Source organism: Alligator mississippiensis, chromosome 1 (assembly GCF_030867095.1).
Source record: "Alligator mississippiensis isolate rAllMis1 chromosome 1, rAllMis1, whole genome shotgun sequence".
NCBI lineage: Eukaryota > Metazoa > Chordata > Crocodylia > Alligatoridae > Alligator > Alligator mississippiensis.
In genome coordinates this window covers 135,511,100-135,533,654 of record NC_081824.1, presented here as the reverse complement: position 1 = coordinate 135,533,654, position 22,555 = coordinate 135,511,100, and the positions used below count along the sequence as shown (strand labels likewise).

At 42.5% G+C, this 22,555-nt stretch overlaps 1 protein-coding gene across 10 annotated transcripts in view; it reads right to left on the bottom strand.

Moving 5' to 3' along the window:
- The window catches only part of ARID1B (AT-rich interaction domain 1B), a 432,896-nt gene that overhangs the window by 56,231 nt on the left and 354,110 nt on the right, over window positions 1-22,555 (bottom strand). For 6 of the 10 annotated variants that reach the window (XM_059714373.1, XM_059714361.1, XM_059714369.1 and 3 more), the window contains 2 exons: window positions 22,288-22,416; window positions 499-644 (listed from right to left, as the gene is read on the bottom strand). In XM_059714373.1, the coding sequence (XP_059570356.1) occupies window positions 499-644; window positions 22,288-22,416 (275 nt within the window). The remainder of the gene's footprint in view (window positions 1-498; window positions 645-22,287; window positions 22,417-22,555) is intronic. The other 4 variants (XM_059714370.1, XM_059714375.1, XM_059714376.1 and 1 more) reach the window with 1 other exon arrangement.

Genomic DNA, 22,555 nt, shown 5'->3' with positions numbered 1-22,555 from the left:
AAAGCATCTTGAAGGGGCCTGAGTACTGGGGGAACAGTGTGCAGGAAGTACATGGGAGTTGCTCAACATTTGCTGAAAATCAGCATCATGTACAATACCTCAGACTGGGTTCTTAGAAAGTAAAGCACCCAAAAGCATCAGACACTTGAAAATTCAGGTCTTTCTCATGCAGGTGAGCCCTTACTTACACAAGTACACACTCACTCATTAACAAGTAGGTTGTGCTGCTTGGATTCAACCTCAACAGCATTGCTGAAACTGTTCAAACACTGTATTCAAGTATACATCACATAAAAAGATTTGATGGCAGCAGAAATGCATTAGCAACTTCTCCAGAAAAAAAATCTGAATTCTTCAATTCAGCACTAAGCCATTAAAATGATCCAGGAATTTGTGACCTGTGTAAAGGTGAGTGTCCCTACTGCCATTGCCCTATGGCTAGTACCTTTAAAGAGACTTATGGTGAAAGGTTATTCCTGAAACATTACCCACGATTACCTGTTGAACTGTTCACCATGTTAGGTGCCATGCTGTAAGGAGGAGCTTGCGGGTTCATCAGGCTAGAGCTGTTGTTCATTGGCTGGGTATAAGGAGAACTGGATCCCATAATACCACTCTGATTCATGCCAGGAAAACTGCCTTGCCTATGTGAAGAGAAAGCACACATACAAGCTCTCATTGTGGTGTATGTTATGGATTGTCACAGAGTTCATTTATTATTGTTCACAAGTAGCTAAGGAAAAGACAGACAATTAGTTTTTTTAAACCTGTGTTTGGGGGCTATTAGTGTTGAATTAGTTACTGTACAATCTGAGACAGAATTAGATCCAACACAAATCTCCAGAAATGTATACACTTGTTATTTTCAATTGATACAACATAGAGTCATACAAATAGATATGTTATTATTTGTCCCAGGAGCATAGAGTGATGTAACCAGAGGAGACAGAAAAGAGAATCTGAGATTGGCAATGAGGTCCTTCAATAAGAATTTAAAAAATAACTAAAGTGAGCTCTGTTTTAAAAAAAATCAAGTTCCTTGGTCCTATATTAAAGCCAATACAGCTCCTTTGTTTGCCTTGCCACAAAAACAAAATGAGAAAAACTGGAAAACCATGCGAAGAGAGTGCATGTTTGATGCTGTTTCTCCTTCCTTCCAAAGGCCAGGTTTAGCATTCCAGTAGGCTTGTCTTTTTCCAGATGTGATTTAGTGCATAGCTTTCTGGAAAATGCCTTTCAGCAGATGTCAGCAGAAGTAAGTCAAAGAGTTTGATCAAGGACCTAATTAAGGCACTGGGCACAAAATAATACTCTGGGTATGATACAATCCAGTTATGCAGCAATACTGCAGAAATTTTACTGACTCTGGAACCAGTGAGATGTTTTAAAATTAACCACATGTATGTATAAATAACTTCATGACTGGGATCTAAGTTTGCATAAGAAGGTGACCTCAATTAAGCCTTGACAAATTCTAGTCATCTTCTTATTTGAGATGAAGAATTTTTTGTCATATAAAACATCATGGATTTTTAAAAAACATTATCAATATGGTAAATGGCAGGCATGAAGATCTTGGTTCTGAACAATAGGAGTTTGTGTAGTTTTATAAGCTATTATTTTTGTAGTTCTTTCTAATAAACTCAACAATTCTTCATTCTCTCTCTCTATATATACATAACACTTTAAATCTTAAACTTTTACAAAACAGTGTCTTTATCCTCATGTAGCAGGTAGGATAATTGAGGTACAGGGAGAGAATGACTTGTCCCTAAGATCACCAGATGAATGGCAGAACCAGGAACTGATCCCGAAGCCATTTATTCCTTAAAACTATAATGTAACTATGTACCCTCTCTGGTATACTTATGTTCGCGTACACATTACTATTTATTTATATGCGTAGCATGTGTGTAAAAATACAGATTAAAACTTACGAGTTTCTCCACTACACAGTCTGTAAATGTTATGTTGTGTTTTGCAAAAGAAATAAAAATAAAAGCCTTGCCTTTTGTGAAACCATGTAGGAGATTTTTCTCATAGCATGGGTGCAGTTTGGGCTTAATATGATGTAATACTGAAACAAAACAGAACCAAATTCTTCCACCTCCACCAAATAACCTTCAGTGACTTAACTGGCTTTAATATATTTTTTAACTCCTTGCAATATAATTTAGAGTTTTCAGGACCTTTGGTAGGAACTGCTCTTCTCCTTTGGAGGCAGGGAAGCAAATTATTAGTCCCATTTGGCCTAATTTTCCTGACACATTGTGAATTTCTTCAAAGGAACACAGAATATGTTGTCTAAATAAAGCATAATTTTCCAAGTCAGTTTTGTCCTTTGCTCTGTGAAGACAAACTTTTCTTCACTCCAGCAAAGAGGCAAAGGGTTTCTTTTGATATGAAGGAGACAACTGCCATACAATGTCATTTCTCTGCTGAAGCTTGTGATGAGTTGTGGAGGGAAAAAAAATTAAAATGCATAGCAGTGCAATGCTCTAAGGGAAAATTACAAAGGGAAAATAAAAAGAGTTGGATCATTTGGCAACAACTTGAAAAGATTTCAGTGTTACAATCAAGCTTTTCTTATGTAAATATTGTACCTTAAAAATACACTTCTCAAAGTTTTGGCTAAAAAGACTAGTATTGCAACAAGTAAAGCTGGTGGAAATATGGGTTTTTTTTTGATGAATCAATGATACCTTTACCATTGTGGGCTAAAAATACCAGCGAAATGCACATGGGGTGAAGTCTGCAGGTGTGTTCTCATGCTCTCATATACAAAATGTATGCATTGAAAGGCTCTTTCAAGGAGTGTGGATGGTAAAGAGAGAAAGGAAATAAGCATTACAAGTGAATCTTTCTCCAGTGTCTAGAATTTATTTTAAATAAAGCAACGTAGACTTTTATGGTGCAAGGAAATGGCAAATAACATTACAATCCTTTTACTACTCCTATAGTACCTTACTTTTTCTATAGCATCTTTTATGCCAAATTGCTTTATTAACTCTGGGGCTCTGTTCCAGTGAAGGGCTCATCCATAGAAATCTGACTGTAAAATCAGGGTCAAAAACTGATGTATAAATCATACATGGGATCACATCATCCACCACAGGAATCAAACACTAGAGTTGTTCATCAGTGCACAACACTATATGATAGCTTTATAACAAGAAGTACAAAATAATTCCCAGTTGAAACTGCAGCTGGGGATTGGATAAAAGGAATGAGATTCCTAGCTCCAGCCATGATATGCTGTAAACAACCTCACTTTGGAAAATGCCTTGGGACCCTGAATGACCACTGGGAATGTAAGTGGAGGAATCTGTTTTAGGTCCTATCTGGCAGAACAGTGCTCGCCCTTTGGTGCCATCCTGATGTCTTGGGTAGGTATTCAATTAGAAGAAAAAAGACCACTTCCTGAATCACCGAACTGAAGTGGAATGAATGTGTTCTTTGAAGGTTTCCTCTCAATGTTGTGACCACTATTATGCTGTACTACCCAGGGACATTTTGAGATTCTGATGGCTGACATTTTGAATAGCTAAAGACTTTTTAATCGGGAAGTCAGTTTCGGTGTGGGTTACAGAACTCTTGCATGTCATACATTGCTCGACAGTGGCCAGCAATGTACCACTTCTGTAGGGGAAATAAGCAGGTATTTGCTTCAGTCTCTAATTCTCACTCCAGGGTGGGCCTCCTTTGAGTAAAGACTGCCGACTGACAAATTGAACTGCATCAGTGCTATAATATGGAGTAGAGTCCATTAAGAACTGAGCTGAGATCACCAAACTCATTTTGATTACCCTTCAGGTCACTAAACACTTATAAATATGTTACATAGCAGCTGCTAAACATATTTCTATATGCTTAAGGTCATTGCATCATCTGCTGGTTGTTGGAGTTAAGTCAAAAAAATCTTATGTCTCCTTCTGTGCTGCTTTCAGTAATGGAATATTCCATATACTTTTTAAGTAGTAATTTGAAAATAGACTATTAGTCTCTCCACTGCACACCCAAATCCCTTTATTTTTGCAAGACTAAATTAAAATGAACCGTCTTTTCAGATCCACTTCCTACATGTGTGACAGCTAATGGTGAAAACACAACTAAATACTGCTGAACAAGCCCTATGACATATGTAATATTAAAGATACAAACATTAAAGGAGGAGTCGTTTAAAGGCAATGCAATGGATTATGACTAGGGATCGCAAGAAAAAATTAAGAAAAGAAAAATTTATTTGGATAGAATGAAAAACATCCTAATGGAGAAATGTATTTATTCTCCGAGAGAAGTAACGGAAATCCCATTCCTTCACACCTTCTTTACCAGTCGACTAGGCATTAGAAAATAAACTGTGGGGGAACAACTCTGTACTGGAGAGGAACTAGATTACCTGTCTAGTCTTCTCCATCTTTAATATCTATGATTATGTGACCCCTTAGCGCATTGTTTTCTATTTTGTAGGAAAGGCAGGCAGGCAATTTGGACTGCTGCAAATCTAAAGTGATGCCATCAGCTCAAATATCACACTTACGTCTACCGTTTTTCCCCTTGCTTTGCTACAAGTAATCTCCAAGGATGCTGTGATTGAAAGAAGTTAAAAAAAACACACCCTCTTTTTAGTTTATTTACTGGGTGGAATCAACAGTTTTGTCAGGGGGTTTTGTTGGCCAGTTGTACTTCATGTTTCATGTGCAAGTACAATTACTTCACTCCCATATCCTGTTCTGAATAGAAGCTCGTATTTGTACTCTTCCCTACATCTTCCCATGATTTCACCAAAAGCACAGAACCTGAGCAGCTGTTGTGCTTAAGCATAAGACACTGTAGGCATCTCCTTTTCCCAAGGGCTTTGGTAGGGAGTAGGGGAGTCAGATGTGTTCCAGTGAATCCCTTTCTTTATTCACTCTCAAGACTCACTCAGATGGCAGGAAATAACAAAAACCTGAAGGTCTGCGGAAGAAATATTCTTCTTTTCCCAGTCCCATGCCTGGGTGAAAAAGGTATTTTCTTTTCTTGGGACTCCCTATAGATTGAAGGGTAGGTTTTAGGGAGGCCTCACCTCAATGCTGCTACAGCTGCTAGCAAGCAGACAACGTGCACAGGAGGGTCTAGGGTTGGCCAGAGCACAAGTGGGGCTGTTTCCCACCCTCCCCTGCCAAAACTATCCAGATGAACACCAGGAGGAAAGACGCCCCCCCCCCAAAATGTGCTTATACCTTGACAAAACTGCACATAAAAATGTTCGGACACGCTATTTAAAGGGCATCTGTCAGGCACTAAAAAACAGCCAATCTCAAAACACATTTTCAGTTCGTTTAAAAAGTTTGCCTTTTTTTCTTTCATTCACAATACCAACCAAGAACTGGTTAGTATTCACCTCCTGCCTGCACCAAAAGAGCAACACCAGTATCTTAGTGCCAGAGGATTTCAATTTCTCATTTATTTGCATCTTCTGAGCCAAAATACTGATCCATAAATTGAAAAATATCAGAGGTTGTGATGCTTGATTAGGTCATTGTGAAATGCAAGATAGATAAAAAGATCTCACGAAAGAAAAGAGGATATGGAAGGTACACCCATTACATATGGAGTCCAAGCCATAAGAGCCATTGTGAGTACTTAAGAAGGGGGGTTCTGTCCCTTCAGCTGAGGTGCCTCTACCTAACTGAACCTTTAATTACCAGTAGGTCAGAGGGCCATCTTAAGGGGTTACAGTGAAGCCACTTTACAGTACTAACCCACTTGCTACATTTAATGCTTGCTAGTATATGGTTCAGTATTAACATCTAACACCACATATTCTTTTTGCTGTCACTTCCTTCAGGTTGCAACAGGCAACTAATTACAAACTGGATATCAGGAATACCTAGCACATTATCAGGGAATTCCAGAGGTGGGTCAGACTTAGCTACGTACTATGATAAAAATGGATTAAACTTCTCAAAAGGACAAAAAATAAACCCTTCCTCCTTGCAAGTAAACATGTCAAAGTTGGACCTTTTGCTGTGTGGAGAGGGATTAGGTTCTCTTATTTTCTGTTTGTCTTTAGGCATATATTTAACTCCATATCTCTGCTTTACTATTGCTCTGGATCTTTAACCTACATCAGTTTTGCAATGAATGCACTGCAGCATCTCAGGGGAGTAATTTGTGTAAACATTTTAAAAGGAGTATTTTTTTAATGCTGACACACTGCTAAGGTGGCTACTTGATTACAAACTGTGAAAATGACTGTGTTAGGCTGTGCTCACAAATCACAGTGTACTGACCAAATTGCCCTGTGCTTATCTGTGCCAGGTCTGCAGCATGACAGTATTTCCTCTCTCTTTTAAATGTCAAAGTATGATTTGGGGGGTTGTTATTTAAACACACTGACCTGCACAATAACCAGAAGTACTTTATTTAAATCTATCTTGAGCTGAAACTAGCCGTAAGCGTTTATAATCTGTCATACTTTGACACCAAATGGGTTATTATAATGAGAGTAATTCAGGAGTGAGATCTGCAAGCACATTTTCCCTGGAGGATTTACACGTGTGCGCACACACACGCCCACACTCATACACACACATTTTGTTATGGATTTTCCTTCTTGCCACATACGAGCTTCCTTGGAGAAGTGAAGAATAATCTGCCATCAGGAGATGTGGAGGAATTAGTAGAAAGGAAAGAAGGTAAAAAGGAAGGAAAGAAAAAAACCCCCCAATAACTTGAGGTGCTCTGACTGGAATCTCATCGGTGAGTTCAAATGTCAACCATATCCAAACTATATGAACTGAAGGTACAGGCTTGAAAAAGCTGCATAATGGTGTTAAAGACATGTCCAGCATTTAAAACAAAGAGCCAGGTATAATCCAGTAGTATATTTAAACAAGATCTCCCTCATTTTTTTGGCTAGTACTATAAAATATCCCAAACATGTATTGGTGGTCCCTGCTTGTTCAGTGGAAAAACTCTTGGTCATAATAACAACAACAGCAACATAAAAGAGCAAACAAGGCACTTGGGGATATGTTGGGTGCTGAGACCAAAGCAAGATTTTTAATCAAATCTATTTTTCAGGAAGGAGAGGGAGGGTAAAGGTGTATGCTTGTATGTATGGGCAGAAGGGAAGAGGGCCATGGTTCTGAACTGCAAATGAGCCTGAAGCAGCATTATGAAGTATCAATGACAAAAGCATACTAGTTAGTGCAAAGAGGATGCACTGACACTAGGTAAACTGAATTAACCTGAACTCGTTTGTTTAGTGACCATGAATGAAAGGAAACACTGAAATGTGAACTAATTTTCTAGTACCCTAATAATCAGAAAGCATCTGTCCTGGTATGTTATCTGTTCTCTTGTACGTTATAACAGTGCATGGGATATTCTTTTAAAAATGACAGAAGTATCCCCTCCAAATACATACTTATTCCCTCTCACAAAAAACCAAACAAATAAAAACCAAAACAAAAGAACCCTACACTGCCCCCCATTCTCAAAACAGTTATGCTTCTGTAGTATTCACGTCCAAGCTGTTATCAGTCCAGATTATGTTGAGAGGAGACCCAGGAGGGAAAAGGAATACAGCACACTCTGATCTCTATTGGCTTAATGCAGTACCCAGCATCTTTGAATACTGTGTCCACAGAGAGTTATTTGTTAGTTTTGATGTTACTGGGCACTAGGGCTGTGTGAAATTTCGCTGGCTGTTTCGTTTCAACACTCTTTTGACTCGTTTCGACCTCAAAACAGTGAAACCAAAATGAAATGAAAGGCTCTGAAACATCCTCAAAACAAACCGAGGGCAGTTGAAACATTTTGAAAGTTTAAATCTCTTGTCCCATTTTATAGATAAGGTAAACTGAGGAACAGAATCAAGATTCTTGATGTGATCTGAAAATAAGGTGCAAAAGCTTTGATTTTCTCATGGAAAAATCAAGCAGTAGCAATTCAAACTGAAGGCACTGAGAGCCTCAGGGGCTCTGCATCTCTGAGAAGCAGGGTTTAGAGGATACTTTGAAAAACATGGCCAGAAGGGAGATGCCAAAGGTAACCTAGGAAAGGGAGATATATGCAGCACTGAACTATAGAAATAAATCACTAATACCATTTGAATCTGATAACATGTCTTTAGTCAAACATGCTGCATATTATTTAGACAATTCTTAATGGTGCGGCTGCCTTTTGTAAAATACACTGAAAGATATGCTTCTAATTCTTGTTTTTCATGTGCCTCAATCTTGGGCAATAACAGCAGAATTTAAGCTCTTGTTTTTATCCTGTAATAATCTCCTGACATATTTTTATTACATATCATTGTGCCATGTGCTTTGAGGCTTCTACTCTTGTATTTATTTGTTTAAGAACTCCATCATTTGTAGACCACTGCAATCCACATTAAATAAATACCATGTAATGCTGTGTGACAGAGAACATGGGACTGCTGAAGAGCTGACCAAGTCAAACTGTATGTAATCACACGGAAGCTGTGCTCTTTCCATGACCTCTGGCTATCTGACTGACAAGGTGAATTTAAACTGTAGTTTTAAGGACAGCTGCTTGTCTACTGTCCCCATCAGATATAACGTGTCAGCACTAGGAGGAGATACATTTCTTGCACAAGTGGAGTGTGGGATGGACAAAGAGGGATTCTATATAGTCTTACAGCAAGCAGGAAAGGATATGAACTGTTTTGTGAAGGGAAAAAAACAAATAAACTAAACCAAATTGCCTTGCTGAGTCTGGGAGCAAAGAGTCAGTATATGCCAACTGGGGTGGTTTAGTCTGGTGTGATTTGATACCAGAATGAGGAGTGACTCATCTGACTCTCTCAATATGTACCTTCTATTTTTGTGTGTGTTTATAAATAGCATCATTAAAAAAGCGGAAGACAGTATGAACTCTGTTGCCGAATGAATGAATTGCAAGTGGGTGAGAGTCTATTCCTAGAGTATTAATAGGTGTACGGTCACCAATGTGTAACACTGGAAAGTTAAACAAAGAAAAACAGATTCAGTATTCTTCATACTTCCCCATATATCATTGTTGAAGAGCCGATCCAATTTCCTCCCACGTGCCAGCACCACAAAAGGAAGGAGTCTCGAATCCTTTACTTCCCCTGCCCCTTTGATCTTGGGCTGTGATTCTCTCGCTTCCCTCCACTAGGATTTTATGGTGTCTGTATCATTCTTGCTTTTAAGCACTGCTCAGCTCTACTGAGCTCAGTATGCTGGCAACAAAGTGAAAATCTAGTAAACTTCTGGTTGCTTAATGCCAGCTCTTCAAAAAAATTCATTATGATTTTCATAATAAATTCCATTTGGCCAACAGCATGCTGAACAAACAGAGTAGGGCACAGGCAAGGAAGAGCAGGCCAAGAAAGTGCATCCTTAAAAGCAGTTTTTCCCAAAAGGGAAGTTTCCCACTAGTGTCTTGTCCAACAACCTGAAACTATTTTACTTTTACTACCACCACTAAACAACACCACCAATAATAATAATAAAAATGACAACACAACAGCAACAATGTTTGGTCTCAGGTTTTCTGCACTCACATTCTCATAAAAGAGACACAGTGCATATATCAGAGCAATTTCCCAGCAGGCTCTTCCAACATCTTTTGCTCAAAAGACACCTCAAACTTACCGAGGCCACAGGAACAAACAGATTGACAGTTTCAGTGAAATGGCTGTCATAAGTACACAGAGGGATATCTACACCTAGAGATGAGAGAAGCTGGATAACACTCCCCTAACATAAACAATATAATTACTAATACTTGGGTATTAGCTATGCTTATGGATTATGTTATTAAATTTACATTTGATCTTAAGTTACCATCAAAATTGAGGCTCAGTCTTGCTGCACAGAAAGATTTAGTCTGTGTCCCAGAAGGTTTAGAGAAAAAAGGCATTTTTTTTTTTATCCCCTTTTGATCATCCTCATACTTCAGTCCCATTAAAAAGTCAGAAGATGCTTTTTTTTTCTGCCAAAATATTCCATCATCATACCTTTGCTCAGTCGAAATGAGGACTCAGAAAGTTCATTCTCTTTTCATTAGAATAAGTGCTTTTCCCATTCTTTCCTCTACAAAAGATGGACTCTCTGTCCTTTTCTGATTCTTGTGATTCCTGTCTATATCGCACAGGCTGTCCTGCTGGTCTTTAGATTAGTGAAATGATGTAACACATTTTTTTTTCTGGCCAGCAAACTGAGCCAAACCATGAAAACTTGTTATCTGGATCTTGAAACACAGATGATCACTCAAAATCAGTTTTCAAAATGATGCCTTTTCTTCTAAGCAGACCAAACTGTATTATTTTCCTGTAAAGGCAACTGATGAAGAGCTGCATTCTTAGTACTCTAGATATAAAGATAATATTTCACTAAAAAAAAAAGAGAGAGACTTTATCTTGTGATATGCATTAAATTTGGTATGGAGACAGTAGGCTCCTAAACTAGATAGATTTTTCTATACTGCAATTCTGTTTCAACAGAACTATAATTCCTATAGAGGGCAACATCTCTCCTAAATAACCAAAGGGACTAAGCCAAAATTGGAAGTATGAGAGTAATCAAATCAAGAGCATCTCTGAGATTTCTGAAAATTCACAGCCACAATTCAGAGAATCACCCCTTCCTTCCCAATGTGCTCCTGCTTTCACAACTTAAAAGCAGTTATTCTCCAAAGGAGGGAAGGACTGTTTACTCCTGAGATCTGTGGATGATCTCTAATGGCATGAACAGCACATAGAAGTCTATATGATTGATGAGTAACAAAAAAAGTCCCCCCAAATCACTGGTTACTTATGTCTGTATAAGCAATGTATGTGGGTATAATCTGTTGGTACCCGGGACTCCAAAATGATGGATTTGCTTTTCACTCAAACAAAATTCCAGATACAAATGTATTCTCCTTACTCTCCCACAAAAAAATAGCTTGGGTTTGGCTCAGTATGAAAAGTTTCTACCCATTTTTACACAATATTATCAGCCTTTTGAGATTATCAACACAATACCTCTTCAGGAAAATCACAAAAGAGTTGCTTCCTGCTTCTCAAGTATACACAAGGTAACTTGTATGCTGCCCTTTCTGATGCATCTCTTACTACAAGAAAAGGCCACCTAGGGTTCTGGTCCAAAAGTATAAAGTATGCAGAAGTAGTATACTTTGTAATGGAGGGAGACGGAAAGAAAAAAGAGCCAGCCAGCTGGGAGCCGATGCCTATTTGTGACAGAGGTGAGAAAAGACGAATGCTTAACCGTCATACGTTCCCATGGGGTAATTTCCTACCCCAGATGCATATTTTGTGTAGTATCTTAAAAGTTAATTAATCCTAAAACAATTTCTTTTTAGGACATTGTCATTGGCACTGCAGTGCACAATATCCCCCTAAAACAGACAGCTTAGATGAACGGTTTGCTCTCTGTGGACGAAAAACTGCCATTGGGGTAACTTGTTGGCAGGGTGGAATTGCTTCTGTGACAGCATAGGTGGACAGGCTTGTCTTTGATTGTTATTTATATGCTGTGGTGGAGCACCAGCCTCCCCCAGGGACCAGTTTAAGGGGGAAGGTGGGTGGCAGAACACACTGGGTGTCTGCCACTAAGAGCTGGGGGCAGGTGCTGTCCCAACTCTGATGAGTGGCCATTTTAGATCCAGGCCAGCAGAGCTGGAGGCAGCAGTTTGCTGCCTGATGCCGTCGAAGTAACATCTCCCAGTGGAGCTGCTGCTCCTGCAACAACTCAGAGGTGAGGGAAGGAGCTTAGCAGGATGGTTTAGAGGCTCTTGGTCCTGAAGGGTGACCAGGTGGGGTTCCTAGTGGCGTTGGAGCCCCCACGAAATGCAAGGCCAGTTATCTCACCAGTGAAAGGCAAGGAGGGGCGCCTTAACCCCAGCCCCCACCTCTGGGTGGGTTATTTATCATTGGAGGTAGTAGAGGGCCAGGCACACCCTGGTGTGACACCTGAGCCCATGTGGGGTGCAAGGTCCCAGAGTGTGGATAGTGGGGCCAGGCATGGCTGCAGCCACCTGAGCCCATGTGGGGTACAAGACCCTGGAAAGTGGATAATGGGGTACAGGACCCTGGAGAGGGAGAAGGGTGGCCCAGGCATGCTGGTGAGTGGCACCTGAGCCTGTAGGGGGTGTTCGACCTCAGACCCCAGTGTAGGGAGCGGAGTAGGTGCCTTGGTGGAGGCGGGGGTGCAGAGGGGCACCTGATGGCCTGCACCAGAGTGGCAGCTGGGAGGCCCTGGAGAGAGGGGTGAGTAGAGAGCGGGAGTAATGAGGCCCTGTGAAGAGGGGGCACGAAGTGGGCCCTGGTGAGTAGGGGGCTTGAGAGTAGGTCCTGCTAACACGGGGGCCGAGTTAGGTCCAGGCAAGCCTTCAGGCGCCTGAGGCTACAGGTGGGCTGGAGGCTGATGGAGTGGGGCGGCTGAGGAAGTGCCGCAGACAAACAATGGGGCAAGTCAAGAGCCCTGACAGCAGCTGGGTGAGGGACCCAATGAGAGACCAGAGCCACAGTCAAACCAGTGTTTTTCAAACCGCCCAGCGCTCACTCGGACGAGGACAGCGGGAGATGCCAGAGAGGCCATGCGCCTGCTGGTTGGGGAGTGCAAGGAAGCAAGCCCAAGGACCCTCTGGGTGAGGGCAGGGTGAGTGTGGTCCCGGGGAAAGGAAGGGCAATATGAGTGTGGCCTCACAAAGGGGTGGTAAGCGAGAGACTGCGTGAGAGGCAGTGGAGAAAGAGAGGCCTCAGTGAGAGAGAGGGAGGTGGTATGAGTGTGACCCAGAATAGGGCAGAAAGCGAGAGGCCTAACACTGATGAGTTGGGCCTGGCCTCAGGCCGGAGCCCAGCACAGCTGTTAGGAACATCTGGGAGGCTTGGGATGCAGTACAGGGAGGGTTGGAGCTGTATATAGGCCCAGGAACCCAAGGCATTGAAAGGGCAGCCTCCCACTTAATTAAGACCATAATTATTTAACAAGGCATGGCAAGCAAGAGAGGTGGGTGGCATGCCCAGAAGCAGGTGGCAGACTAGCACTGGGGCTGGTTGGGGAGCTCCCACTTTGCCACATATGCACTCAGCAGTAATCAACTTTTTTTTCCCGGCAGTCCAGGATGAGAAGGCAGTGCATATTCAGTGCTTAAGCCTATCCTGCACAGGTAACTGGGGATGGCAGCAACACATCCACTTATGAAATCTTATCCCAAGGCAGTGAGGATGCTGACTTTGTTCCAGACATGGGAGACTGTTCATTGCAAGAAGACCATGTGTCTATGGAAATTTCATTCAGCTCAGATGAGGAGGAGTTGGTGACACAAGCAGAAGTGATGCCAACACTTCTAGTGGGAAAGGGAAGAGGACCACCAGCCCGGGGCCTCCGTAGAAGACCAAGGACAGCTACAGCAGAATGTGGAGCAGAACCATTTCACCACCCCCAGAAAACACTGCAGGTGATGATACCTTTAGAGGAAGGAATGGCAGAGTGTGGGGAAAAAAGTTCACAGTTAATACATCATCAGAGAACAGCCAAGGACATAGTTCATGAAAGTGCTGGGCCAACAAGAAAAAGTAATAAAGACAGTGGTGGAAACGTTCCACCTGTTTCTTTCACAAGATATCGTGACTGTTATCATAAGAGAAACAAACAGAGAGGCAGAAAGAAGATTCTGGGAGTGCAATGACAGCCATCCTGAAAATAGAAAGGAGTGGAGAAAGCTTGAGAAAACAGAGCTGAAAATCTACATTGGCCTCCTACTGCTGAGTGGTCAATACCACGGTGGTCACGAGGCACTGGAGGAGTTGTGGGAGCAATAGTTTGTATGGTTAGGGGCTTGCAGGCCAAGCCCTATGAGGAGAGACTAGGGCACCTGGACCTCTTCAGCCTCTGCAAGAGAAGGTTGAGAGGTGACCTTGTGGCTGCCTATAAGTTCATCACGGGGGCACAGAAGGGAATTGGTAAGGTTTTATTCACCAAGGCGCCCCCGGGGGTTACAAGAAATAATGGCTACAAGCTAGCAGAGAGCAGATTTAGACTAGACATTAGGAAGAACTTCTTCACAGTTTGAGTGGCCAAGGTCTGGAACGGGCTCCCAAGGGAGGTGGTGCTCTCCCCTACCCTGGGGGTCTTCAAGAGGAGGTTAGATAGGCATCTAGCTGGGGTCATCTAGACCCAGCACTCTTTCCTGCCTGTGCAGGGGGTCGGACTCGATGATCTATTGAGGTCCCTTCCGACCTTAGAATCTATGAATCAATGCATCGGACATCCACCTTGAGTTTAGAATGATCCTGTCAAATCACCAACTACCTGAGATTTGACAACAAACTGAAATGTGAGGAAAGGAGAGCTGTGGACAAGCTTGCTGCCTTCAGAGATACTTGGACACCATTTGTGGAGCAGCTCAGGAAATGGTATATTCTAGGAATACACCTGACGGTTGATGAACAACTTAGTGCATTCAGGAGTCGCTGTCCCTTCAGATAGTATATGCCCAGCGAGCTTGCCAAATGTGGCTTAAAAATTTGGTGGTGCTAGGATACAGCAACATCATTCCCCCTGCCTGGAGACATCTACCTGGGGAAGCAACCAGAAGCTCCACGCCAAGGTAATCTTGGTACCCAGGTCATTGAAAAACTGGTTCATCCCTGGTACCAGATGAGAAGGAATATTGTGGGTGACAATTTCTTCACAAGTACTGACCTGGCAGAAAGACTGCTACACCGGGACTTGACCTACGTTGAGTACAATTTGGAAAAACAAGGCCAATATCCCAAACGAAATGCAAGCAAATTGAAGAAGGGACACATTTTTATCCATGTTTCCTTTTGATGGGGAACTCACCCTAGTTTCCTATGTTCCAAAGAAGTCCAAAGTTGTGCTGCTGCTGTGAAGCATGCACCATGACCTGTCAGCGGGTGGAGAGCAAAGAAAGCCAGATGTCATCCATGACTACAATAAAAACAAGGGTGGGGTAGATAACTTTGACCACCTAGTCTGTGACTACCTGCAGATGGAAAAGCAACAGGTGGGCAATTGCACTATTTTTCAATACGCTGGATGTGGCTGCCATTGCCAACCTCATCATTTGGCCAGGTCACAACACAAACTGGAAGCAAAGATCAGCTTTTAAGAAGACAGCGCTTTTTTTTTTTGCAGGAGCTTGGAGAACAGTTGATCGACGGACAAATAAAACGAAGAATGATGGATACACATAATCTGTCTAAGTCCGTCAAGTCTGGTATGACTGCCCTAAATTATAAATCGTCACAACACGCCCTCGTAGAACCTTCTGCAAGCATGAGTGGAAGTTGTGCTTTTTGTCCAAGGACAGATGACTGCAGAACCCTTAAACAATGCAAAGATTGTAAGTGATTTGCTTGTGTGCACCATAGTACATCACTGCTGCTTTGTGAGGAATGCAATATTTAGTTAAAACAGTTAGGAAATATTTTTGGAAGTAATTGTTGGTTTGAAAACACTGAACTGCAGACTTAGCAAATTGTTCATTCACGTTGTGAAACTCTAAAAAAAAAAGTTTAAATTTTGTTCATAGTTCTAGTTAATATTTTGGGTTCAAAACATCATAAACACTCTTTCAAACAATCTGTATGTTTAATAAATAGTTTTTGGTACATTTATACTGTTGTCACTGGTTCCATTTTATTCATGTGGGTGGGGTAACAAGTTACCCCATGAGAACAACAATGGTTATGGTTTCATGAGAATGGATGAGGGTTAAAAAAAAAAATCCATCAATCTTGGGTTAGCAGCTCAAAGTGGAAAACCCAATGACAACTATCATTAATCCTTAAATCACAAACTTTGTATATATAGAAATCACTTCAACCCATCATTGAAATACAGTCAACTTTGAGCAAAAGCACAGCAGCCATTTAGAAGGTCACAGAAACGTCAATTAGGCCAAGAAGCAAATACCACTTTGTTGAACTGAAACTACAGTGGGATTTTTTTTTAAAACAGAATGCATTTTCCCAAAGTGAAATATCTTTCCTGGGTATCCAAACAAAACTAAAAGATGGCAGATATGGGACAAGGCTCCTTTTAATTCAACTGTATATGTACCCTTCAAAAAAATCAAGTCTGAGAGTCCTTGGAGGGGATGGGGGGATAAGGGGGGGAGAAGAGGGGGGCAAGGGAGAGAAACACCTTGAGATTTTAGAGCTGTGTAAGCCTGAAATGCAACAAGAATAACTCCTTTACAGTGACTGAATATTAATTTTATAAAGAAGATTGCGCAGAAGGATCCTTTCTATTCTAGGGGCCTATTTATTTCAAAGGCAATACATGAAATGCCTCCAATTACGGCCACCAGTTGCTGTCTTAGCTCAGTTTACTTTGGGGATTTCACAGTTGGCAGCCTTGCATCCAAAAAAGGGCTGTTTGAATAAGTGCAGAAACCTGAATGAGTACTTAACCTCCCTGCACTTCACAGCTCTTCCCAGTAGAGAAAAACAGCACCTCCAAGCTCAAAGGGAAGATGGGAAACAATGGGAAACTCTGTGCTTCACCCCAGGGATAAAAAAGTGGTTTTATTGCAGCACTTCAAACCTTTCTGCTATATAAGTAGTGCATGTCACAACTGTGCTTTTAAAATCATGATTTTAATTTTAAACCTAAGTTGCAAAATTAAAAGGGTTAAAGTAGCAGATATTGTGGAAAAGAATGCTTTAGCTTGGACTTAATGTTTGGAAGATATTTTTGTTTTTAGATATTTTTAAAATTTATTCACCCTCTCCTCCTCCTTTTTTTCTTTCTTTGACATTTTAATGCACTATGTCCATTACTATATTTCCTCACCAGTGGCTTCTAGTCCATCAGCAATGCTGCATTATCCTGGCTGTAGAGAAAATAATATGGAAAAAGTGCTTTGCTGGCACCAACAACATGAAATATGAATTATATATATATACAGCATCGGAGAAATGCTGATGGAGGGTTTGTATGCGTCAAATATATATGCATTGATATAAATATACACACACACATATACACTAAAAAAACCCATCATACAGAACATATATTCTGATCTTATTTACAATCTCAACTAGGGAAGCACTGATAAGAGATTTCTGGGGCCGATACCAATATCCAATTATTAAGGAAGCATATCGGCTGATACCGATATGATTTCCGATATAATGTAGAGAGATGCGTCCAGCTGGTAAATCCATTGTGGTGGCAGGGGAGGGGGAGCAGATCAACCCCTGCTTGTGGTGAGGGAGGGGGCAGGGGCAGACGCTGCCTGGCTGGGATGTAGGGCGGAGGCATGGCTTGTGGGGTGGAGGGGGTGGGGAGGGGAGGGAATGGCTCCTGCCACTGCTGTGCGAGGCGAGCGCGTGCCTGCAGCTATGGACTGGTGCTGGGCTCGGAGCAGGGCCTATGGACGAGGCTGCAGCCACCCGAAATTTCGCCATAGCTCCCTCCCAGTACCGTGTGCCTAGAACAGCCCCGTCTCTTCCTTGCTCAACCTCCACCTCCTCCCACGCGCCAGGAAAAGTTGGGGGTGTGCCAGGAGTTTGGCAGCGGTGCTGGGAGGGAGTTGCCCAGCCTCCAGACGAGCCACACCTCTGTTCCGCACCCCACATGGGGGGAGGCAGGGGTTGAGCTGGGAAGAACCAGGGCTGTGCTGGGTGTGCAGCAGCGCTGAAAGAGAGCTATGGTGAAATCTGGAGTGGTTACAGCCCCCTCTATAGCCCCTGCTCTGAGCCCAGCCTCCGGCGAGAAGAGTCTAGCTCCAGCCCACAGCTGCAGCCCGTCTGCTCACACCACACAGATCCGGGGGGCACATGTGTGCACCTCCCAGGGTGCACGCAGCAGCAGGAGCCACCCTCCCCACGAGCTGCACCTCTGGCTGGGCAGCACCTCCCTCCTCCCTCCCTCACTGCAGTGGTGGGAGAGGGTGTTGATCTGCTCCCCCCCCTTCCCTGCCTCCTCCCCTTCCACCACACCAGACTTACTAGCTGGAGGCAGCTCTCTACGCTGTCAGGCTGTGCTCCTCGATGCCTGAGTGCTGCACTGCAGCTGCATGCACACTGGCATTTATCAGTCAAATTATCAGCCTCATCAAATAGCGTTAATATGCTAGTGTGCAGTATTATGAGGCTACTGCGAAGTAGTGTCACTAAAAAGGCATGCGCCAGCACTACTGCACAGTAATGCTGTCTATTGCATTCTGATTTAGAACTTGATTATACAAGTACTAAACTTAATGTGTAGTAACTACAGTGCATTAATGAATGTGTAGAGGCACCCCCTATGCATCTACAGACAGTCCTTCACCACGTTCTGTCCATCAATCACAGACAGAATACGTGCTGTCTCTCCATTAAAGAAAATAAATGTGTCTGTTTTTATCCTGCATATACTGGCACCAGCACTGCTACATGCTACACACATTTTCACTGTTAACTCTAAAAGGGTCCATACAGCCTGCCAGGCAAACTGTGGATGAGCCAAGGAGTCTAAAAGCTTAGCAGCCTTGACTCTACTATTAAATACTTTTTCCAATAGCCTGTGCTGAAAATTCACCCTGGGGCCCGAGAGCCAAGCTAGGCTTCCTTCCTTCTTCTGCACTAACAACATTAAAAATCCTGTAACCTAGGTTAATCACTCTGTTACCCCAGAGTGTGGGGCCAGGGCCTATGGCAGAGCTGTGATCCACTTTCTGCATGCCCATCTGCAGAACTGGTACCCAGTGCACAGACGTGCAAGCAGTGGATCATGGCTTTGCTCCAGCCCTGAGCTGGTCACCAGCCCCTGATCCCAGCCCTTGCCCCACCCATCCCATTCTGGGATGCTGTTTCCTGCTCACCCGCAGCCCCATCCGAGTAGGGAACAGAGCCACTTAGGGCATTTTAGTGAGCTGTGTGCAGGGGGCAGGAGAGCAGGGTACTGATCTGGCCTGCAACAGCTCACCAGAACTCCCTATGTGGCCCTTGGGTTCAAATAATTGCCCACTCCTGAGCTAGAAGGTATGGTTCAAGTTAGATGCTAACCTAGAAGGAAGCAGGCTTTGACCTGTAGCCTAGGCCCTGTTTTGAATGAAGCAGAACTTTCTCATTACATGGCATTTTCCAGCTAATGACTACTAAATACAAGAGACTGTGGCTCAGCCTCCAAAGGAAGGATGCAGAAAGGACTGGATAATGCCTATATTATGGGGTGGTGGTTAGAGTACTGTATTAGGAAGCCAAAGACACACAGGTTCAAGTTCTCCTGGACAGGTGGGGGTGGGCTGAGAACCCAGGTCTTGAGCTTCCTAAGCAAGTGCCCTAACCACTTTGCTACTGGGGCTAAAGGAAAGAAGGCCCCCCCCCCCGCCATTTTTCTAGGACATATGTTCAGATATATGCACAGAAGCACGTAGCTGTATATGTGCCTGGCCAGTGTGTAGCCCAGCACATGCTCAGTCTACATGTATGGGTTTACACCACTAAAGCACAAAGTGAGGGCCAAAAATGAATAGGTAGACAGCTTAAAAGCTGCAATTTTGATACACAACAGGAAAAGAGAATGTCATCTTTAGACATCCAGTAGATTGAACAGAAGTTGGCGCTACAGATCTGTGTAAACAACAGTTTTAAAATGGCCAGGTTATAAATGGCCACACTAGTTCTCAAATCCTCAATTCAGTTGACAAGGCAGTGACACGTATGATTGTTGTTCACGTGAGCACCTGAGCTCACTTTCAATTAGATAGTTCAAATACTGTGAGGGTGTAGCTGCGGCACCATGGGTTGCAAATCTGGGTAATACTAGGGCAATTAGTTTGTACTGAACTCCATTCTCCTATGGCACCACTGCTAGAAGTACCAGAGCTTGCTAGTTTAAAGTTCAGCTCCATCTACCCAAATCTTTAGTCACAACTTACTTTGCCATATTGATATATCAACAAAATGCCACTCAGAAGCAACAGAAACGCTAAAAGTGCTTTTGACAAGCGTCTACTTCCAAAGGTCTCAGCTAATTTTAGATGCCAAGTGTTAGACAGTTGGGTCTTGATTCTCAAGAGTAAAAAGTGATGGCCTACTACAACAGCAATACTCAATGGCAGTTTTGGGTGTTCAGAACTTGTGAGAATTTGACCTAAAATCCTCAAATTGGGCACCCACAAATTTAAGAACTTAAAATTAACAGATACTTGAAGATTTAAGCTCAGATTTATGTGCTGCCTTTTGTACCCAAAGCATAAACCAAGGACCAAAAATAGCCAGGTAGATGGCTTGAAAGCTGCCATTTAGACACAAAAATGGAAATAGAATTTCATCTTCAGACACCCCATTGATAGAAAAGGAGCTGGCTCTGGGTGTCTTTTTTTTATTGTGAGCTCCTTGTATCCATCCATAGCAAATGCAGAGATCTGTGCACACACAAACAGTCTACTTAGCTATAATATAAGGACTCCTGAAATTGTAATTTGATGGAGAATTAACTCTGTCAAGCACTCCATTCCTCAAAGGCCCCTACTACTCTCTAAGTCTCCAACAATGGAAACATAATTTGGGAACTGGTCTAAAAATGGAAGCCTTTCTATTGACTTCAGTGGCCAATTAATTAGGCTAGTACGGTAAGAGTTATGAGATCAACTTAAAACCAAACTAAGATATAAAATAAAAGAAGACACCCCTTTACAAACTCTCCACACTTCCACCCTGAAGGTAGGAGGAACAGTTGTATGTAGCACTAAAGAGTTATTTTGCACTGTTTGCTGTACATAAGAACATAAGAAGCACCATACTGGGTTAGACCAATGCTTCAATTAGCCTGGTATCCTGTCTCCAACAGTGGCAGTAGCGGATGCTTTAGAGGGAGACCACTAAACCAGGTATATCTAGTGATCTATCCCCCTGTTCATTACCATCCTTGGCATTTACCATCATTGCTTTAGAGATGCCAGAGGAAACATCTCCGACTGTTCTGTAAGTTATGTAGGCCAAGCAGAAACATTCTTGGCAAAATGAATTCCTGAAATCATGTCTACTGGTGTTTCACAAAGGGGCTGGATAGAGCTGCCTTCTTTTAGCTCTGACATACCAATTTTCATTCAGGAAATACTGGGTTATATGCATAAGATGGACTAACATATACAATTTAACCTTACAGGAAACATTATTATTCTGTAGGCTATAGGAAATAATGCAAGGACAACACAGGGCAGGTTAAGTCAAATGCTAATGTAAACTGTGTAAAAGCACACCTAAACCATTCCCTCTCTTCCCTCCCTCCCCTTTTAACCTTTCTTTATCTTTTTTAATTATAAGGGTGGTATTCTGTGCTAGGGAAGATACCTAGATATAACAGAATGAGTCTCAGATCTTGATCAGTCAGCTCTGGTTAGCTAACATTGATTTTCTGCCCCAGTGGAAGTGATTTTACTCTGATGCATGCCATTTAAATTCATTTTACACAGCTGCTTAATGTGGCTTGGCAAGGCACAGGCAAACCAGCTTTCTATGTCTAAATGGGACTCCTGAGTTGGTAAAGGACAGATCCTGGGGATTAGCAGCTGAAGATAAATGTCTCTTCCCCCACTGATATCTCGCTACTGATTCAAGGAGCTGACCTTGAAGGGACCACAGCCAATTTACACATAAGGACTGCCATGTAACTATAATTGTGACCTGCTCATTTTGCACATCTTGCATTTTTCCTTTTAACTCTTTATACAGAGACACCTTTTAAAGGAATAAAGCGTCAATATGTAACACTCCTCAGTAAGGGGGACCAACCAAGAGAAAGCTTTCAAACACATACTCCTTCAACTATGATCAAGTTAGACCTTTTGTAAGAGCCATTAAATTCTGTCATCACTTTTGCAATAAGTCACCTGTCAAAAAAAGGGATGGTACTAGTAATGTCAACAGCAACAACAGCAGCAACACAGTCATGAAAACAACATTGCACAGCACTGTTCCTAGACATAAATGACAAAAGAGATGTGGAGGAGGGGGAGAAATGATGCCTGGAGTGGGAGAGATTTTATTCTTTTTGAGTGATGAAGTTCTTCATTTCCCTCTCAGGCATGAAGGAAACAGAGCCATGCCAAAAGCCATGCAGGGCGTACGTGAGTGAGTGAGTGACATGCAAATTTTCATCATATTGTCATGGTGGAGTTAGTAAAAACAAAAATAAAAATCAAAGCCCCCTCATGATGCAGATATGTATAATTCTTTCACTTGATTTTGTATTCCTTCAGCAGCCAGATGGCATGTTCATAAACATTAAAAAAAATTGCCAAGGTCCCACAGCAAATCCAGTTTACATTGCTACCTACCCGTACTGATCAGGCTGGTGCATCATGGGAGCCTGAGCGTTGCCATAGTTGGGGTGCTGTGAAGAAAACATGGGGCGTCCGCCAGCCCCAGACTGGCTGGGATAAGCAGGCGACCTAATGTATGGTGGCCTAAAGCAGAACAAAAGAACAGCTTCTTTGGATTTGCTCTGTATCACAAGTAGGAATCACCCTGTCAACTATATTCCTTCCATATAAAAGTATGGAGGGTTTGTGGAACAGCCAAAAGCCATAACGCTTATTCCCATAC